The sequence below is a fragment of the Myxocyprinus asiaticus genome, chromosome 26, assembly GCF_019703515.2.
Source record: "Myxocyprinus asiaticus isolate MX2 ecotype Aquarium Trade chromosome 26, UBuf_Myxa_2, whole genome shotgun sequence".
Classification (NCBI taxonomy): Eukaryota; Metazoa; Chordata; class Actinopteri; order Cypriniformes; family Catostomidae; genus Myxocyprinus; species Myxocyprinus asiaticus.
Genome location: NC_059369.1, coordinates 42,870,431 through 42,886,466, shown reverse-complemented (window position 1 = coordinate 42,886,466; position 16,036 = coordinate 42,870,431). Strand labels below are relative to the sequence as shown.

Here is a 16,036-nt window from a genome sequence, read left to right as displayed (position 1 = left end):
CACACTCCAAACATTCATCAGTTTTATTGATGTTTAATCACGGAAGTAACTGTGTTTGAATGAGAGCAACTTGTGTTCACGGTTCAAACACTTTCATAGTTGCCACTGATAAACAGCGGCCCTTACAGGTCTATATTAGTGCTTACAATGCATGCACACATTGGCTGTTGATATTTCAAGAACACTGTAGAGATTCTTTGGCAAACAATAAAGGAAATGCATGACTCATTTAGCTTTATTGTATACAGTGAGCGCAATAAAACACTGTTAGATTTTGGTTGCATCTTTTTATTCTCAATAGAGAGCGTGTTGTATATCTCTTTGCGGATAGCCACTGTGAACCCATGTGTATGTTATTAAACCAGCACTATGGACTTCCAAAGTGATAATGCAAAATGATGCACAATTCCTGAACATCTGGTGAGTATATAATGAAACACATTTGAACATTTTTATTGAACTCCAGTAAATGCTGCCTCAGTCTCTCTTTAACAAATGTGTGTGCAGTAATTTGAACTTAAATCACAAAGTCTGTTTAATATATTCAGAGGGTATATACTGTGAAATTCTACAATGGAAATGAAAGTAATGAATAAATTATTTTGCTTTGCTTCTAGTTATGTTTGTTTATTCTTTTAAAACAGTGTATGAGTACATGTGTTTGAGTGTATAGCCTAAATGTAAATAATCCATGCAAATTTTAGTGTATGTGTGTGCATGTCTGTACGCATTGTTTAAGACACAGTCTTACTCTTGAGAGTGTGTGTGTGTGTGTGTGTGTGTGTGTGTGTGTGTGTGTGTGTGTGTTCGGTCCACTATACTATGTGATGAACGGTTTGGGGGTGTTTGAATCTGTCCGACAAAAGGGAATTTTAACGTTTCCAAAAACACCTTCTGGATTATTGGTGGGCGCACTGCACTCCCGGTCCATGTGGACCCCCCTCCTCGTCGGAGCTGTCGTTGTACGCTTCACGCCGCTGACCGCTAGATGACCCCTGACTGAGGTCAAAGTCCTGCAGGTCAACTTCCTCTGCATCAGCCGAGATGACAGGAACCTCTGTACGCGATGGCAACAGATCCTCTAACTCCTACGTAAATATAGACACATACACGCTTAATTATACACATTATTAGTAAAAAGTTCAATCTAACTGAAAATAGACTATTTCACCAAATATTCCTGTGCACTATGTTTATGCTTATTAGAATATTGCAAAATTAATTTAGCACTGGAGTTGCAAATTGTAAGACATTTTCTTCAAATTCCTATACTTATTTCTGTCATTTTTGACCGAATTCACTTTTTCTGATGTAATAAAAAATTTGACTTGGTGACTTTTCCTCCACTTGCCATCTGAACACAAAAAAATTTAGACTTGATTCGATAAGACCATGAGAAATGAATGGAAAAGACTAAAAAAGCCACAATGCAGAACAAATACACAAAGAAATGAAGGGGTGAGATTATAAAACATGCAGAATGTAAAATATAACCCCCCCAACACACACACACACACACACACAAAAGTAAACTGGTTACACTATAACGCAGAGCAATTTATTTATTTATTCATAACTTGCGATAAAATTTAGAATTACTACACAGTAGGAGGCTGCATAGAACACTGCTGCCATCTACTGGCTATTACTGTCATAACATGATTTTCAAGTCATGTAATTTTTTCTCTTTTCACCATATGGCAGAAATCTGGCCCCAGTACATGACACATTCTGATATTTTTATATATATATATATATATATATATATATATATATATATATATATATATATATATATATATATATATATATATATATATATATTTGTTTTTTTTTCATGTTTCAACTAATAGAAGTGCAGGTTTTAATGTAGTGCAGCTACATAAATTTGCATATGCAAATGGTGAAATTGAGAAATGTGTATGTAAATTAGATCTAAAAAACAAAATCCCAAAAGAAGTGCATAACTTTATTCTTTATGATTCGGTTTATGCAGTTAATGTAATGTTAATATAGGGAACTGCTCCATTATTAGCAAGTAAGTGAAGGATGCGCGTATGTTTTTTATTCTGTTGCTGACAGAACGTAACATGCACCACGCAAGTGGTATATACTGACTAACGTCGCAGTATACTGGAAGCAATTGTTTTGAAACAGAACTGTTACACATGTTTGGTGTTTCGAAAACGCACCGTTAGTTTCTCTGTGCTGATCCAGCCGTTCTCAGGAAACTGGATGTCAAATTTGATGTACAGATCTCCTTTCTCGAATGGGTTTCTGTACTGAGGCATTCCTTCCCCTCGGACAACCTTTGTACAACCTGACAACGCAACACAAGAGTATTATCATGAAATTAAACATCCACTTGCACTGAAAAGGACACAAGCAGCCACTGACGAAAACCAGTTTCACTCACCTGGCTCTATGACTTTGCCTGGGGGATATTTGATGACGAGATGTCGTCCGTCGAGGTGCGTGAGCATGAACTGAAAACCACAGAGTGCCTCCACCAGGCCAATCCTGTGAGACATGTGCAGGTCATTGCCATCGCGACGGAACTCCTGCGCACAAGACACAAGGATAACACAGATGATGCTTGATGATGGGATTCGCTTACCTCACTTTGTTTATAATCAACCCAGTCTTGTATAGTCAGACTTATGACTATCAGCATAAAGTCTGGTCCACATTGAAGCTTATTCTGAACCACTTAAGACCACTAAAGGGGGCGTCTGGACAACATTTAAAATGTCCACGGGTGCCTCTAGTTGAGACAGAATGACCCCTTCAGATTACAAAAAGGACTGTACACCCACCTGACTTCCAGAAGTAAGGTTTCCAATCAAGCTACTGCCATTTTTGCAATATGCATCAGATGGTTCATGGGTATGCTAGACTACCATTGACCATGCATATGGTGTCTGTGTTACCTCATGCTCTTTCTCCTGCAGCACCAGTATAATGTCTCCAGGCTCTGTGTTGGGCGACTGGTCTGCCTCTCCAGTGAATGTGATCTTCTGTCCATGTTTCATTCCTTTATCCACGTGCACCTCCAAAACCTTCACCTCCTTACTCACCTTACGGCCCTCACACTCTTTACAGCGATCTTTCTCATTGATCACCTCCCCTACAAACACAAACAAACATTGAAACGTTGAATTCTTGCACATATCTCAGCCTGGACCACCCCACATTATGTTCACTATACTGTATTAAAACAAACAAATGCAGTACTGAATTCTCACCCTCTCCATTGCAGTCGGTACACACAGACTGCATCTGCTGTACCATACCAGGGGCCAGCTGTCTGATCATGATCCGCATGCCGCGGCCCCTACACGTGGCACATTTCTGCACAGCCCCTGTTTTACCCCCTTGACTAAGAAAAAGAGAAAGGAATTGTGGTAAATTCTACCACAAGTGTAATATCTTGATTTTAACCTTGAAGTCGGTCCAGAAAACTTGTCTAACAAACAAAACACACTCACCCACTGCAGGCACTGCAGAGTACATTCTTGCTGAGTTGTAGTTTAGTTGTTTTTCCGTTGTACAGATCTTCCAAAGACACTCTTGACAGGAATAAAAAGAACATTTCAGAAGTTACATCAACCTTATACCCAAGTTATATCTCTTGTTATTACATAGCTCTCTAGAATACTCTATTCTGATTGGTCAATGGCGCCATCTAGTGGTCTGATATTTCTGAGAAACAACTGCACATCCACATATCAGACCGCTCATCCGGGTATTGCGAGCCATCTTTACTAGATCTTGGATCACTGTGCGATCAGCAAGTAAGCTAATAAAATTATTTCAACTTAAATCAATGTTTCATGTCCATTTATTTATTTATTTGGAAAAGTAGTCTTGTAATAGGCTGGAAATTGAGCAGTCAGACAGACAAACCATAATTTCAACCAAACAGACATCACTGCCAAGAAGACTCAAAATGTTTAAAGATGTAGTTAAAAATAATTAAAGCATGTTTTCCCACATTATTTTTACGAAAGTGAACACAAAGTAAAACAATACTTGATCACTTTATGTTTGGGTGTTCTTTCAGCTTCGGGAACTTTCGTGTCTCAGGGTTGATTTTCCTCAAAAGAAACAAATTTAAAAAAAATATATTTTTGTTATATGAACTTCACATTTAAACTAACTTGGAAACTTTTTACCAGGCCTTCATCATTTATTTCTTGTACTTTTCAAAGGCTTTTCTGTGTACTGTTTCAGTCTTGTCGCCGACCCAGACTTTCTATATTAAACTTTGAAAATCCATTATAAAAATGCTAATTATTACATGTTTAAAATAACAGTTTCATAATCTAAACAAATAGTGAAATAAACCATTTCAATATTTATTGTGTAAAAATAATGCCCATAATTATTTTTATTTTTTTTAAACTACAACTGTCCCACAGTTGTGGTGTCATTTCCACCACACCAAACAATTTTACTCCTAATAAAAGTTCTCTCATAAGTAAGTGTACTTTGAAGATAACCAAGAAAAATCAAGGTAAATATCACTTTAAATTCAGAATATTTTTATTGGGCATCACTTTCAGGCAGTAATTTTGCACAAAAAAAAAAACAACACATTTTTAAATATTATTTAATTGTATTTTCGATACATAAAATGTTATCTATGAAATTAGCCTTAGCGTTAAAATTACATTTCCATCAGCATCGTTTCTAGCACAGAATTCAATTAATCACTATACAGAATTTGAAATGTGCTAAAACAATTACACCGTGATGGGAACTTTTATGACTTTCAGAAAAAATGACAAATCTCCTGTGATTCATGTACTGTTGGAAACTGTCGGTAGACAAATAATAATAATAATAATAATAATAATAATAATAAACTAACGAGAGTGTGAAAAATCATGTTTTAACGAGACTTTACTTTCTAGAAATTCACAGTGATAAAAGTGCCCAAAGTTGAAAAAACACCCACATACGCACTAATATAACAAAAGCAAAAGCCAGGTCTCCTAAGCAACCAAATTGGCCTGGTTGCTAGGGAGGGAAGTGTCACATGGGGTAACCTCCTCGTGGTCACTATAATGCGGTTCTCGCTCTCGGTGGGGCGCGTGGTGGGTTGTGCGTGGATGCCACCGAGAATAGTGTGAAGCCTCCACATGCGCTATGTCTCTGCGGTAACGCGCTCGACAAGCCACGTGATAAGATGCGCGGATTGACGGTCTCAGACGCGGAGGCAACTGAGATTCGTCCTCCGCCACCCTGAGGCGAGTCACTACGCCACCGCGAGGACTTAGAGCGCATTGGGAATTGGGCATTCCAAATTGGGGAGAAAAGGAGAGAGAAAAAGAAGCAAAAAAACCCCAGAAACATTTACCTACACATATTTTTTACTACAATATTTTAATGCATGTAAAGTGCCATAAAGGGACTTGATAAGAGATGATGCAAAGAAATGATTAAATCAGTATTTTGAAACACTAGTCTGAAACAGACTGTTCAAGAGAATGGCTTCAAGGAAAGGAATCAAACTTTTCAGCTCTATTTGCAATTTTACCAATCAAATCAGAGATGGCATTAAAATATTTGTGTTAATTCTCTTGTTAGTGCGGACTACTTTTTATAAGTTTCTAAGTTACTTCATGACCAAAGGACATTAAAATCAACGTGATATTCACAATGCTGATTATATTGGTTGGCATCAAAAGCACATACTGTTGGTTTTGCCAGATTTGAACCGACAACTCTTGGGTTACCAGCCCAGCTCTTGAACCATAAAGCCACACCACCACCCCTCTTTAACTTGATTCTTAGTGCAGGTAAAAACAAAGGTTCTATTGACTCACTTGAGTGGATGTATCATGTCTTCTCCTCTCCGCCGACCGCCGTTTCGGCTCCTGCTGCTCTGGCCGCCCATGAAGCTGAACAGACCTCCACCAAAGATGTGAGAGAAGATGTCCTCCATTCCAGCTCCACCACCACCTCCCTCACGCAAGCCCTGTTCCCCATACCGGTCGTACAGTTCCTTCTTCTCTGGGTTAGTCAGAACCTCATATGCAAAGCTGATCTCCTTAAACTAATGCAACAAATATTCTATATATAACTTCATTAATGGCTTTCACGACTCACATTTCCATTAAAATGAGAGCTCACCTTGTCACCTGCATTGGGGTTTTTATCTGGGTGGTACTCTTTTGCTAATTTCCGGTATGCCTGGAAATACAATCACAAAAACGTCACTAATTAGTGGTGACACTATTACCATTGCTTTTATACACACTGGGAAAAAATGTGGGTTACACTTTCTATGAATCCCATATTTATAATGCATTGTAAAGGCATAATAATGCATTAGTAATATCTCATAATACACCTTATGTTAGAACTTCACATAAATAATTGTATCCACAATAATAATACATTATAATACTTGCCTATTCATAGTTATACCTTAGAGTATAATGCATTATAACACAAGCAACATTCAATTTTATCTGTAGAAGTTATAATGCGTATATATATACACACACAGAGTGGTGGCCAAAAATATTGGCACCCTTGGTAAATATGAGCAAAGAAGACTGTGAAAAAAAATTGCATTGTTTATCCTTTTGATCTTTCATTCAAAAAATTCACAAAAATCCAAATTTTAATTGAAGTAAAATAATTGAAATAGGGGAAACATCTCATTATTAAATATATGTTTTTATCCAAAACACGTTGGCCACAATTATTGGCACCCCTAGAAATTCTTATGAGTAAAATATTTCTGAAGTATATTCCCATTCATATATGACCTTTTTTAGTGCACCTGGGTGACTAGGAACATGCAATTGTTCAGCCATGACTTCCTGTTTCACAGGGGTATAAATATGAGGTAACACACAGACCAAATTCCCTTAATCATCAATCAATCACAGTGGGTTAGACTAAAGAATATAGTTCTGATGTGCGGCAAAAGGTTGTTGAGCTTCTCAAAATGGGAAGTGGCTATAAGAAAATAGCCAAAGCATTGAAAACACCAATTTCCACCATCAGGGCAATAATTAACAAGTTCCAATCAACTGGAGATCTTAAAAATCGGCCTGGAAAAGGACGTCTATATTGTCTCCACACACAGTGAGGGGGATGGTTCAAGTGGCCAAAGAATCTCCAAGGATCACAGCTGGAGTATTGCAGAAATTAGATGGGCCTTGGGGTCAGAAATTCTCGAAAAAATATATCAGACATCACCTACATCACCACAAGTTGTTTGGGAGGGTTTCAAGGAAAAAAGCCTCTGCTCTCATCCAACGACAAACTCAAGCGTCTTCAGTTTGCCAGACACTACTGGAACTTCAAATGCAACCGGGTTATATGGTCAAATGAAACAAAAAAAGAGCTTGCTGGCAGCAAATACCAGAGATGGGTTTGGCACACACAGAGATGAAGAAGTTCCCGATGCCCATGGTTAAATGTGGGGCTGTTTTTCTGCCAGAGTTCCTGGACATCTTGTTCGGATACATGGCATCATGGACTCTATCAGATACCAACAGATCAAAAATCAAAACCTGACTGCCTCTGCCAGAAAGCTTACAATGGGTTGAATCTTCCAGCAGGACAATGATCCAAAACGAACATCAAAATCAACACAAAAATGGTTCACTGACCACAAAATCAAGGTTCTGCCATGGCCATCCCAGTCCCCTGACCTGAACCCCATAGAACACCTGTGTGGTGAACTGAAGAGGAGAGTCCACCAACATGGACCTCTGAATTTGAAGGATCTGTAGAGATTCTGTATGGAGAAATGATCTCAGATCACTTGCCATGTGTTCTCCAACCTCATTAGGTATTATAGGAGAAGACTCAGAGCTGTTATCTTGGCAAAGGGAGGTTGCAAAAAGTATTGAATAAAAGGATGCCAATAATTATTGCCAATGCGTTTTGGAGAAAATTATTTAATAATGAGATATTTCCCCTGTTTCTAATGTTTTACTTTTAAAGGACAGATTTTTAGATGAAAGTTCAAAAGGATAAACAGTGCAATTCTTTTTCACAGCCTTCTTTACTCATATTTACCAAGGGTGTCAATATTTTTGGCCACAACTGTATTTGTAATATATATAATAGGTATGATTTAAGTGACAAAGCAATGTCTTCTTATAAACATCCATCAGATATTTCTAAGTGGTTATAAGACATTACAAGTCTTGCTGGAAGTTATATACATTACACATGCACAAAATACAAAATAACACACATTCAATGTAAATTTTGAGATATTACGCAAAACGCTTGTAAAGTTTCAAGATTAAAATATATCAGAAACTCTAAATATGTAATGTTGATCACACATGTAAACAAACTGATTCTATATTGAACTCTATTCAATAAACTTTCATGTTTGTGCATCTTATTTGGAGATTTATTTTATAAATAACTTCCATTATATAAAAGTTTGACTTGTAATGTATTGTATGTTACAAGTTTATGTTATGGCTGTTTATAAGAAGATATTGCTTTTGTAACTTAAAGCAGACAAAGACCACTTATAATATGATCACATCATAAAGCCTTTTGACTGTTTACACTATACAGCACTTATACGAGTAAGATTATTAACATCTGCTGCTTTAAAATTAGATGTTGCTTGTGTTATAATGTTATACACTAAAGTATAACTATGAATAGGGGAAGTCTTATAATGTATTTAACTGTACTTATTATTTTTGAGTAGTTATAACTTATTATAAGGTGTGTTATGAGACACTGTGAATGCAGTATAATGCATTTACAATGCATTATAAATATGGGCTTCATAGAAAGTGTTACCACATTTTTTTGAGTGGGGTTTACTTGAAAAAACCTAGGAGACAATTTCCATGCAGAAATTGCTATAATCTAACCATATTTTCAAGTAAAGGCTACACACAATTCTTGGTGGCTCACTGGCTTTAATTAGAAATTCTTAAGTAACGCTCTTTTTCAAGTAAATTTTACTCACTTCATTCAAGCCATTAGCACTGAATTAAGCCATGCTTTTAAAAACGTACAAGCATTTCAATGCTTTTTTTAACGTACTTAAGTCACGTACCACATGACACACGGAAGCCTTCCACAGGGAGGCTTAATGCATGCTATGTAATATATTAGACAACATCAACTTGCTTTAATGGCGATCGAAACAAGATTCAGAGCTGTGCACGCACACCTGAACACTTGGTGCACAAAACACGAACGGGTCATTTTGAGTAGAAAACGAACTTCAGACTTCACAAAACAAGAAGTTAGCAAACATAAAATCAAGAAAAAAATGGTGTGAATCAACTTGCACACAGTAAAACCATGCAAGCTTAGCCTATTAATTATTCAAGCCCAATGCATGCTGGGAACACCAGCTTCAAAAAGTTACCAGTGAAAGTTACTCAAATTTCCGAATTAATCTGGCAAGGATTGATACATGATGATGCATTGTAAAAAATAACAAACAATCATAAATAATATTTAATTATAAGCTAGAGCATTAATTGATACAAATGTAGAATTTACTTAATATTTTCACGTTTATGCATAAACTAACTTATTCCATGTATAAAGTACTTCATCTTTTCTTCTATATTTACTATATTTCCACAAAATAATTTTTCACTGTAGGGTTAGGGGGTTTAAACAGCAACCAAATAGCAATGCTCTGGCAACCCCTGACAACGTCCAGGCACTATGGCAACAAGTTTTGCACAGGCATGCACCACTCACATTTTCTTAAAAATCGAATTTCTGTGTCGTTGAAAAATAACATGGAACATCAAGATTTTAGGTTAAAATATATGCGTGTATTTATGATGTTTTTTCACCACACCTTTTAGCTTTTTTGCAGTTCACTTAAAGGAATATTCCAGGTTCAATGTTAAAGTTAAGCTTCATCAACAGCATTTCTGGCATAATATTTATTACCGCCAAGAAAAATTCAGACTCGCCCCTCGTTAAAAAAACGGAAAGAGTGAGGCACTTACAATGGAAGTGAACGGGATCAGTCCATAAACATTAAAATACACAACGTTTTAAAAAGTATAGCCACAAGGTGTAAACTTTATATGTGCTTACGTGATTTTAGTGTGATAAAATCACGTATTAACCTCATCTGTGTAAAGTTAAATCGAATACCGGGATTATAGGATTTCGTTGCAATGACAACGAAGTTATAACCTTACATAGATAAAGTTAATAAGCGATTTTATCACACTAAAATCATATTAACATATATAATGTTCATATCCTGTCCCTATACTTTAGAAACGATGTGTATTTTAGTGTTTATGGACTGGCCTCTTTCAATTCCAATAAAAGTGCCTTTTTGTAACTGCGATATTTAATGTAACAATTATTTTTGTGGTAATCAATTTTATGCCACAAATGCTGTTGATTGCGCTTAACTTGTACTGAATCCAGAATATTCTCTTTAAATAGTCCTGCAGTTTGATCAATTATTTTTTTGAAGTATGAATATTCCATGTAGTTTTTCAATTTATCTTAATTGAGAGACTACATCCTTCTCTAACATCCTTTTTAATCCTTTCCAACCACCTTAGTTATCTGTATTGGCAAAATCCAATCTCGGTCAACCTCTCATAAAAACGGTGCATTAAATATAGTCTTGGTTGAGTTTTCTGAAAATCTTTGTGCACAATCGAGTAACAACAAAAAGAAACCCAAAACCAATGTGAAGACTGATCATTTAGGCATCAGTACCTATTCACCTTATAATTTGAAGAGATTGTGCGTCTCTAGCAGTGTTGGGTTACTCTAAAAAAGTAATTAATTACTAACTACTAATTACATCTTCTACAGTGTAATTAGATAACTGTACTAATTACACTGTCTGAAAAGTAATTGCATTACTTATTACTAATTACTTTCTAAAACCCTGATCAACCTCGACCAGATGACAAATACAAGGATAGACATGAAACTGTTCTTTTAATTCTTTCAAATAAATCCTATAAAATCAAATCAATTATTCATGAGCTGGCCAAAGAATTTAAAGGGGCGGCGTTAATTTGGAATTTTAAATTCACCATTGTTTTATAGAGAATTGTTCTAGAGTCTACACAGTATTTAACACAATGGCATCAGAAGTAACTGTAATTAAATGACTGAAAAATTAAGAGTAATCCCTTACTTTATTTTCAATGAAAAAGTAATTTAATTACAGTAATTAATTACTTAGTAATGCGTTACACCCAACACTGGTCTCTAGAATAGCTTCAAATGGGATTTTGACATTACAGGGGATCAATTAACCCTCTCTAACTCATTGCATATCAGATACAAGCTCAAATTCAGCAAAGCAGCTGGTAAGTTAAGCATCTCCTTGCGTTCTCATCCACCGTGATGCTCTTGAACAGCAAGAAGCACCTTCAGATTCAGCTGTCTGCAGCACCTGACAGATGCTCTCAACAGCCAATGCATTCAAACAGAGGACACTTAAAGCTATATTTAACAAAAAAAAAAAAAAAAAAAAAAAATAGCATGAAAAGGACATATTTAACCTCGGTTCTTTCCAATTTCTCCCCAAAACCAAAACAAAGGCCACACTGGAGGATCACAGCAGCACGCGACCTGGAAAACACGCAGCGTCACGCGTATCGTTGATTCCGTTATGGTGTGATGCGATGTGCGCGAGCGGCTGTTTTCTACCTTTTTGAGCTCGTTTTCGGTGGCTGAGGGAGACACTCCGAGGATGTCGTACAGTTTGGTGTCTGCGACGTTCGCCATGTCTGCAGACCAGTGCAGCAGCTGCGCAAAGAGGAGCGGGGAGAAAAGCCGGCTGCGTGACGTCACGTGCGCGCCGCCGCGTCACTCCAGCGCGTGTCTGTGAAAAGTGCGCGCGCTCGAGCTCCTGAGCCGCACAGTGTGAAAAACAATCATGAAATAGTGTGTGTATATATACACTGGCGGCCAAAAGTTTGGAATAATGTACAGATTTTGCTGTTTCGGAAGGAAATTGTTACTTTAATTCACCAAAGTGGCATTCGGCTGATCACAAAGTATAGTCAGGACATTACTGATGTAAAAAACAGCACCATCACTATTTGAAAAAGTCATTTTTGATCAAATCTAGACAGCAACCATCACTCCAACACCTTATCCTTGAGTAATCATGATAAATTGATCATTTGGTACTAGAAAATAACTTGCCATTATATCAAACACAGCTGAAAGACATTTGGTTCATTAAATGAAGCGTAACATTGTCTTTGTTTTTGAGTTGCTACAGTATGCAATAGACTGGCATGTCTTAAGATCAATATTAGGTCAAAAATGGCAAAAAAGAAACAGCTTTCTCTAGAAACTCATCAGTCAATCATTGTTTTGAGGAATGAAGGCTATACAATGCTTGAAATTGCCAAAAAACTGAAGATTTCATACAAAGGTGCACACTACAGTCTTCAAAGTCAAAGAACAACTGTCTCTAACAAGGACAGAAAGAGATGTGGAAGACCAGATGTACAACTAAACAAGAGGATAAGTACATCAGAGTCTCTAGTTTGAGAAATAGACGCCTCACATGTCCTCAGCTGACAGCTTCATTGAATTCTACCCGCTCAACACCAGTTTCATGTACAACAGTAAAGAGAAGACTCAGGGGTGCAGGCCTTATGGGAAGAATTGCAAAGAATTGCACTTTTGAAACAGAAAAACAAAAAGAAAAGGTTAGAGTGGGCAAAGAAACACAGACATTGGACAACAGATAATTGGAAAAGAGTGTTATGGATCTTAACCCCATTGAGCTTTTGTGGGATCAGCTAGACTGTAAGGTGCGTGAGAAGTGCCCGACAAGACAGTCACATCTATGGCAAGTGCTACAGGAAGTGTGGGGTGAAATGTCACCTGAGTATCTGGACAAAGCTGTCATTGCTGTACATGGAGGATTTTTTGATGAGAATTCTTTGAAGTAGTTTAAGAAGTTCTGAACATTTTTCTCAAATTGTAATAGTAATTTTTCACATTATTAATGTCCTGACTATACACTGTGATCAGTTGAATGCCACTTTGGTGAATAAAAGTAACACATTATTTCCATAAGAACAAAATTTGTACATTATTCCAAACTTTTGGCCACCAGCGTGTGTGTGTGTGTGTGTGTGTGTGTGTGTATATATATATATATATATATATATATATATATATATATATATATATATATATATGCTTTGAAGCATTTTTACTGAATCAGCTTGTCACAGGAGACAATATATATATTTATTTATGTTTTTTATGCTTGTTTACATTGATTTGTATTTATTGGCATCCTTGAGAAATATTTCTATATAAAGAAGCATTTCAGTGGGCTTAAGAAAAATAAGGTTAATCAGAATCAGCTTTATTGCCAAGTATGCTTACACACAAGGAATTTGTCTTGGTCACAGGAGCTTCCAGTGTACAACAATACAAAAACAGCAGCAAGACATAGATAAAAATAAAAAATAATTACACACATACACACAAACATACACATAGGTAGTGCAAATCTAATACAATCTGTTATGTACAGTGCAAATTTTTTTTTTTTTTTTTTCAGAGGAATGTAATGGCAGAAGAGGTTGGATGTGTTAGATAAATATAAGAAAGACTAAACTGTATATTGAACATAATTATTGCTCAATGGGGCAATTTAAATGTTCATGAGATGGATAGCCTGATGGAAAAAACTGTTCCTGTGCCTGACGGTTCTGGTGCTCAGAGCTCTGAAGCGTCGGCCAGAAGGCAACAGTTCAAAAAGGTAATGGGCAGGGTGAGTGGGGTCCAGAGTGATTTTTCGGGAAGTGTATAGTTCTTGAAGGGAGGGCAGGGGGCAACCAATAATCCTCTCAGCAGTCCGAACTGTCCTTTGTAGTCTTCTGATGTCTGATTTCGTAGCTGAACCAAACCAGACAGTTACTGAAGTGCAGAGGACAGACTCAATGACCACTGAGTAGAACTGTATCAGCAGCACCTGTGGCAGGTTGAATTTCCTCAACTGGCGAAGGAAGTACAACCTCTGCTGGGCCTTTTTCACAATGGAGTCAATGTGGGTCTCCCACTTCAGGTCCTGTGAGATGGTAGTGCCCAGGAACCTGAATGACTCCACTGCTGCCACAGTGCTGTTTATAATGGTGAGGGGGGTCAGTGTTGGGGTGTTCCTCCTAAAGTCCACAATCATCTCCACCGTTTTGAGCGTGTTCAGCTCAAGGTTGTTTTGACTACATCCGTGAGCCAGCCGTTCAACCTCCCTTCTGTATGCAGACTCATCGTCATCTCGGATGTGGCCGATGACAGTGGTGTCATCTGCAAACTTCAGGAGCTTGACAGAGGGGTCCTTGGCGATGCAGTCATTGGTGTAGAGGGAGAAGAGTAATGGGGAAAGCACACATCCCTGGGGGGCACCAGTGCTGATTGTACAGGTGAGTTTCCCCTGTCTCACAAGCTGTTGCCTGTCCGTCAGAAAGCTGGTAATCCACTGAGAGATAGACATGGGAACAGAGAGTTGGTGTAATTTATTCTGGAGTATAGCTGGGATGATGGTGTTCAAAGCCGAACTGAAGTCCACAAAAAGGATCCTTACATGTGTCCCTGGTCTGTCCAGATGTTGCAGGATATGATGCAATCCTATGTTGACTGCATCATCCACAGACCTGTTTGCTCGATAAGCAAATTGAAGGGGATCTAGAAAGGGTCCAGTGATGTCCTTCAGGTGGGCCAACACCAGTCTCTCAAATGACTTCATGACCACAGACGTCAGGGCGACATGTCTGTAGTCATTAAGTGACTACAGTTTGGGGGAGGAGGGGGGTTGCAGGAGGTGTTGGTGTTTGTGTGAAGTGAAGGTCAGAGTGGGTGTGGGGTGTGAGATTGGGCCTTTCAAATCTGCAGTAGAACACATTCAGTTCGTCAGCCAGTTGTTGGTTCCCTACAGGGTTGGGGGTAGGAGTCCTGTAATCTGTGAGTTGTTTCATGCCACTCCACACTGATGCAGGGTCGTTAGCTGAAAACTTGTTTTTCAGCTTCTCAGAGTATCTTCTTTTAGCCACTCTGATTTCCCTGTTCAGTGTGTTCCTGGCCTGATTGTACAAGACTTTATCCCCACCCCTGTAAGCATCCTCTTTGGCCTGATGAAGCTGCCTGAGCTCTGCTGTAAACCACGGTTTGTCATTGTTGAACTTTAAATAAGTCCTAGTAGGAATGCACATATCCTCACAGAAACTGATATATGATGTAACAGTATCTGTGAGCTCGTCCAGGTCTGTGGCTGCCACCTCAACACTCCAGTCCGTGCAATTGAAGCAGGCTTGTAGTTCCCGCTCTGCTTCATTGGTCCATCTCTTTACAGTCCTTACTACTGGCTTGGTTGATTTTAATTTCTGCCTGTAGTTTGGAAGAAGATGAACCAGACAGTGATCAGAGAGTCCCAAACGTTAAGTGTCACAATTCAAAAACTACAATTATATTAATATCAGTTGTGATTATTTCCTTATTAAGACCTCAGAAGAATAAAAAATGTGTGTTTTTTTTTACTTAATATCTATTCTATAAATAATGTTAAAGAAATAAAATAGTTCACACAAAAATAAAATAATAGTTTACTCACACTGATGCCATCCCAGATGTACATGACTTTCTTCTGCAGAACACAAATTAAGATTTCTAGAAGAATATCTCAGCTCTGTTGGTCCTCACAATGCAAGTGAATGGTGACCAGATGTTTAAAGCTCTGAAAAAGCAGATCAAGGCAACATTAAATTAATCCAATCAATGTCTTCTGAAATGATCCAGTTGGTTTTGGTTGAGAACAGACCAAAATAAAACTCCCTTTTCACTGTACATCTTGCCATTGTAGTCTCCTTGGCAATCATGATTTCAAGCTCTATTACACTTCCTAGTGCTTGACGCATGCCCAGAGCGCTAGATGGCACTATAGGAAGAGTAATTGAGCTTGAAATCATGATCACCAAGGAAACTGCTGTCAAGATTTGCAGAGAAAAAGGAGTTACATTTTGATCTGTTCTCACCCAAAACCGTTTTGATCACT

At 37.8% G+C, this 16,036-nt stretch overlaps 1 protein-coding gene across 1 annotated transcript; it reads right to left on the bottom strand.

Moving 5' to 3' along the window:
* Positions 1 to 9: 9 nt before the first annotated feature.
* LOC127416665 (dnaJ homolog subfamily A member 2-like) lies at positions 10 to 11,808 on the bottom strand. Its single transcript, XM_051656133.1, has 9 exons — positions 11,665 to 11,808; positions 6,139 to 6,198; positions 5,832 to 6,061; positions 3,489 to 3,569; positions 3,246 to 3,379; positions 2,931 to 3,127; positions 2,417 to 2,561; positions 2,193 to 2,320; positions 10 to 1,088 (listed from the first exon to the last, which is right to left on the bottom strand). Exons 1-9 carry the CDS (start codon positions 11,740 to 11,742, stop codon positions 900 to 902), a joined length of 1,242 nt encoding a protein of 413 aa, XP_051512093.1. The 5' UTR covers positions 11,743 to 11,808; the 3' UTR covers positions 10 to 899.
* Between the last annotated feature and the right edge of the window lie 4,228 nt (positions 11,809 to 16,036).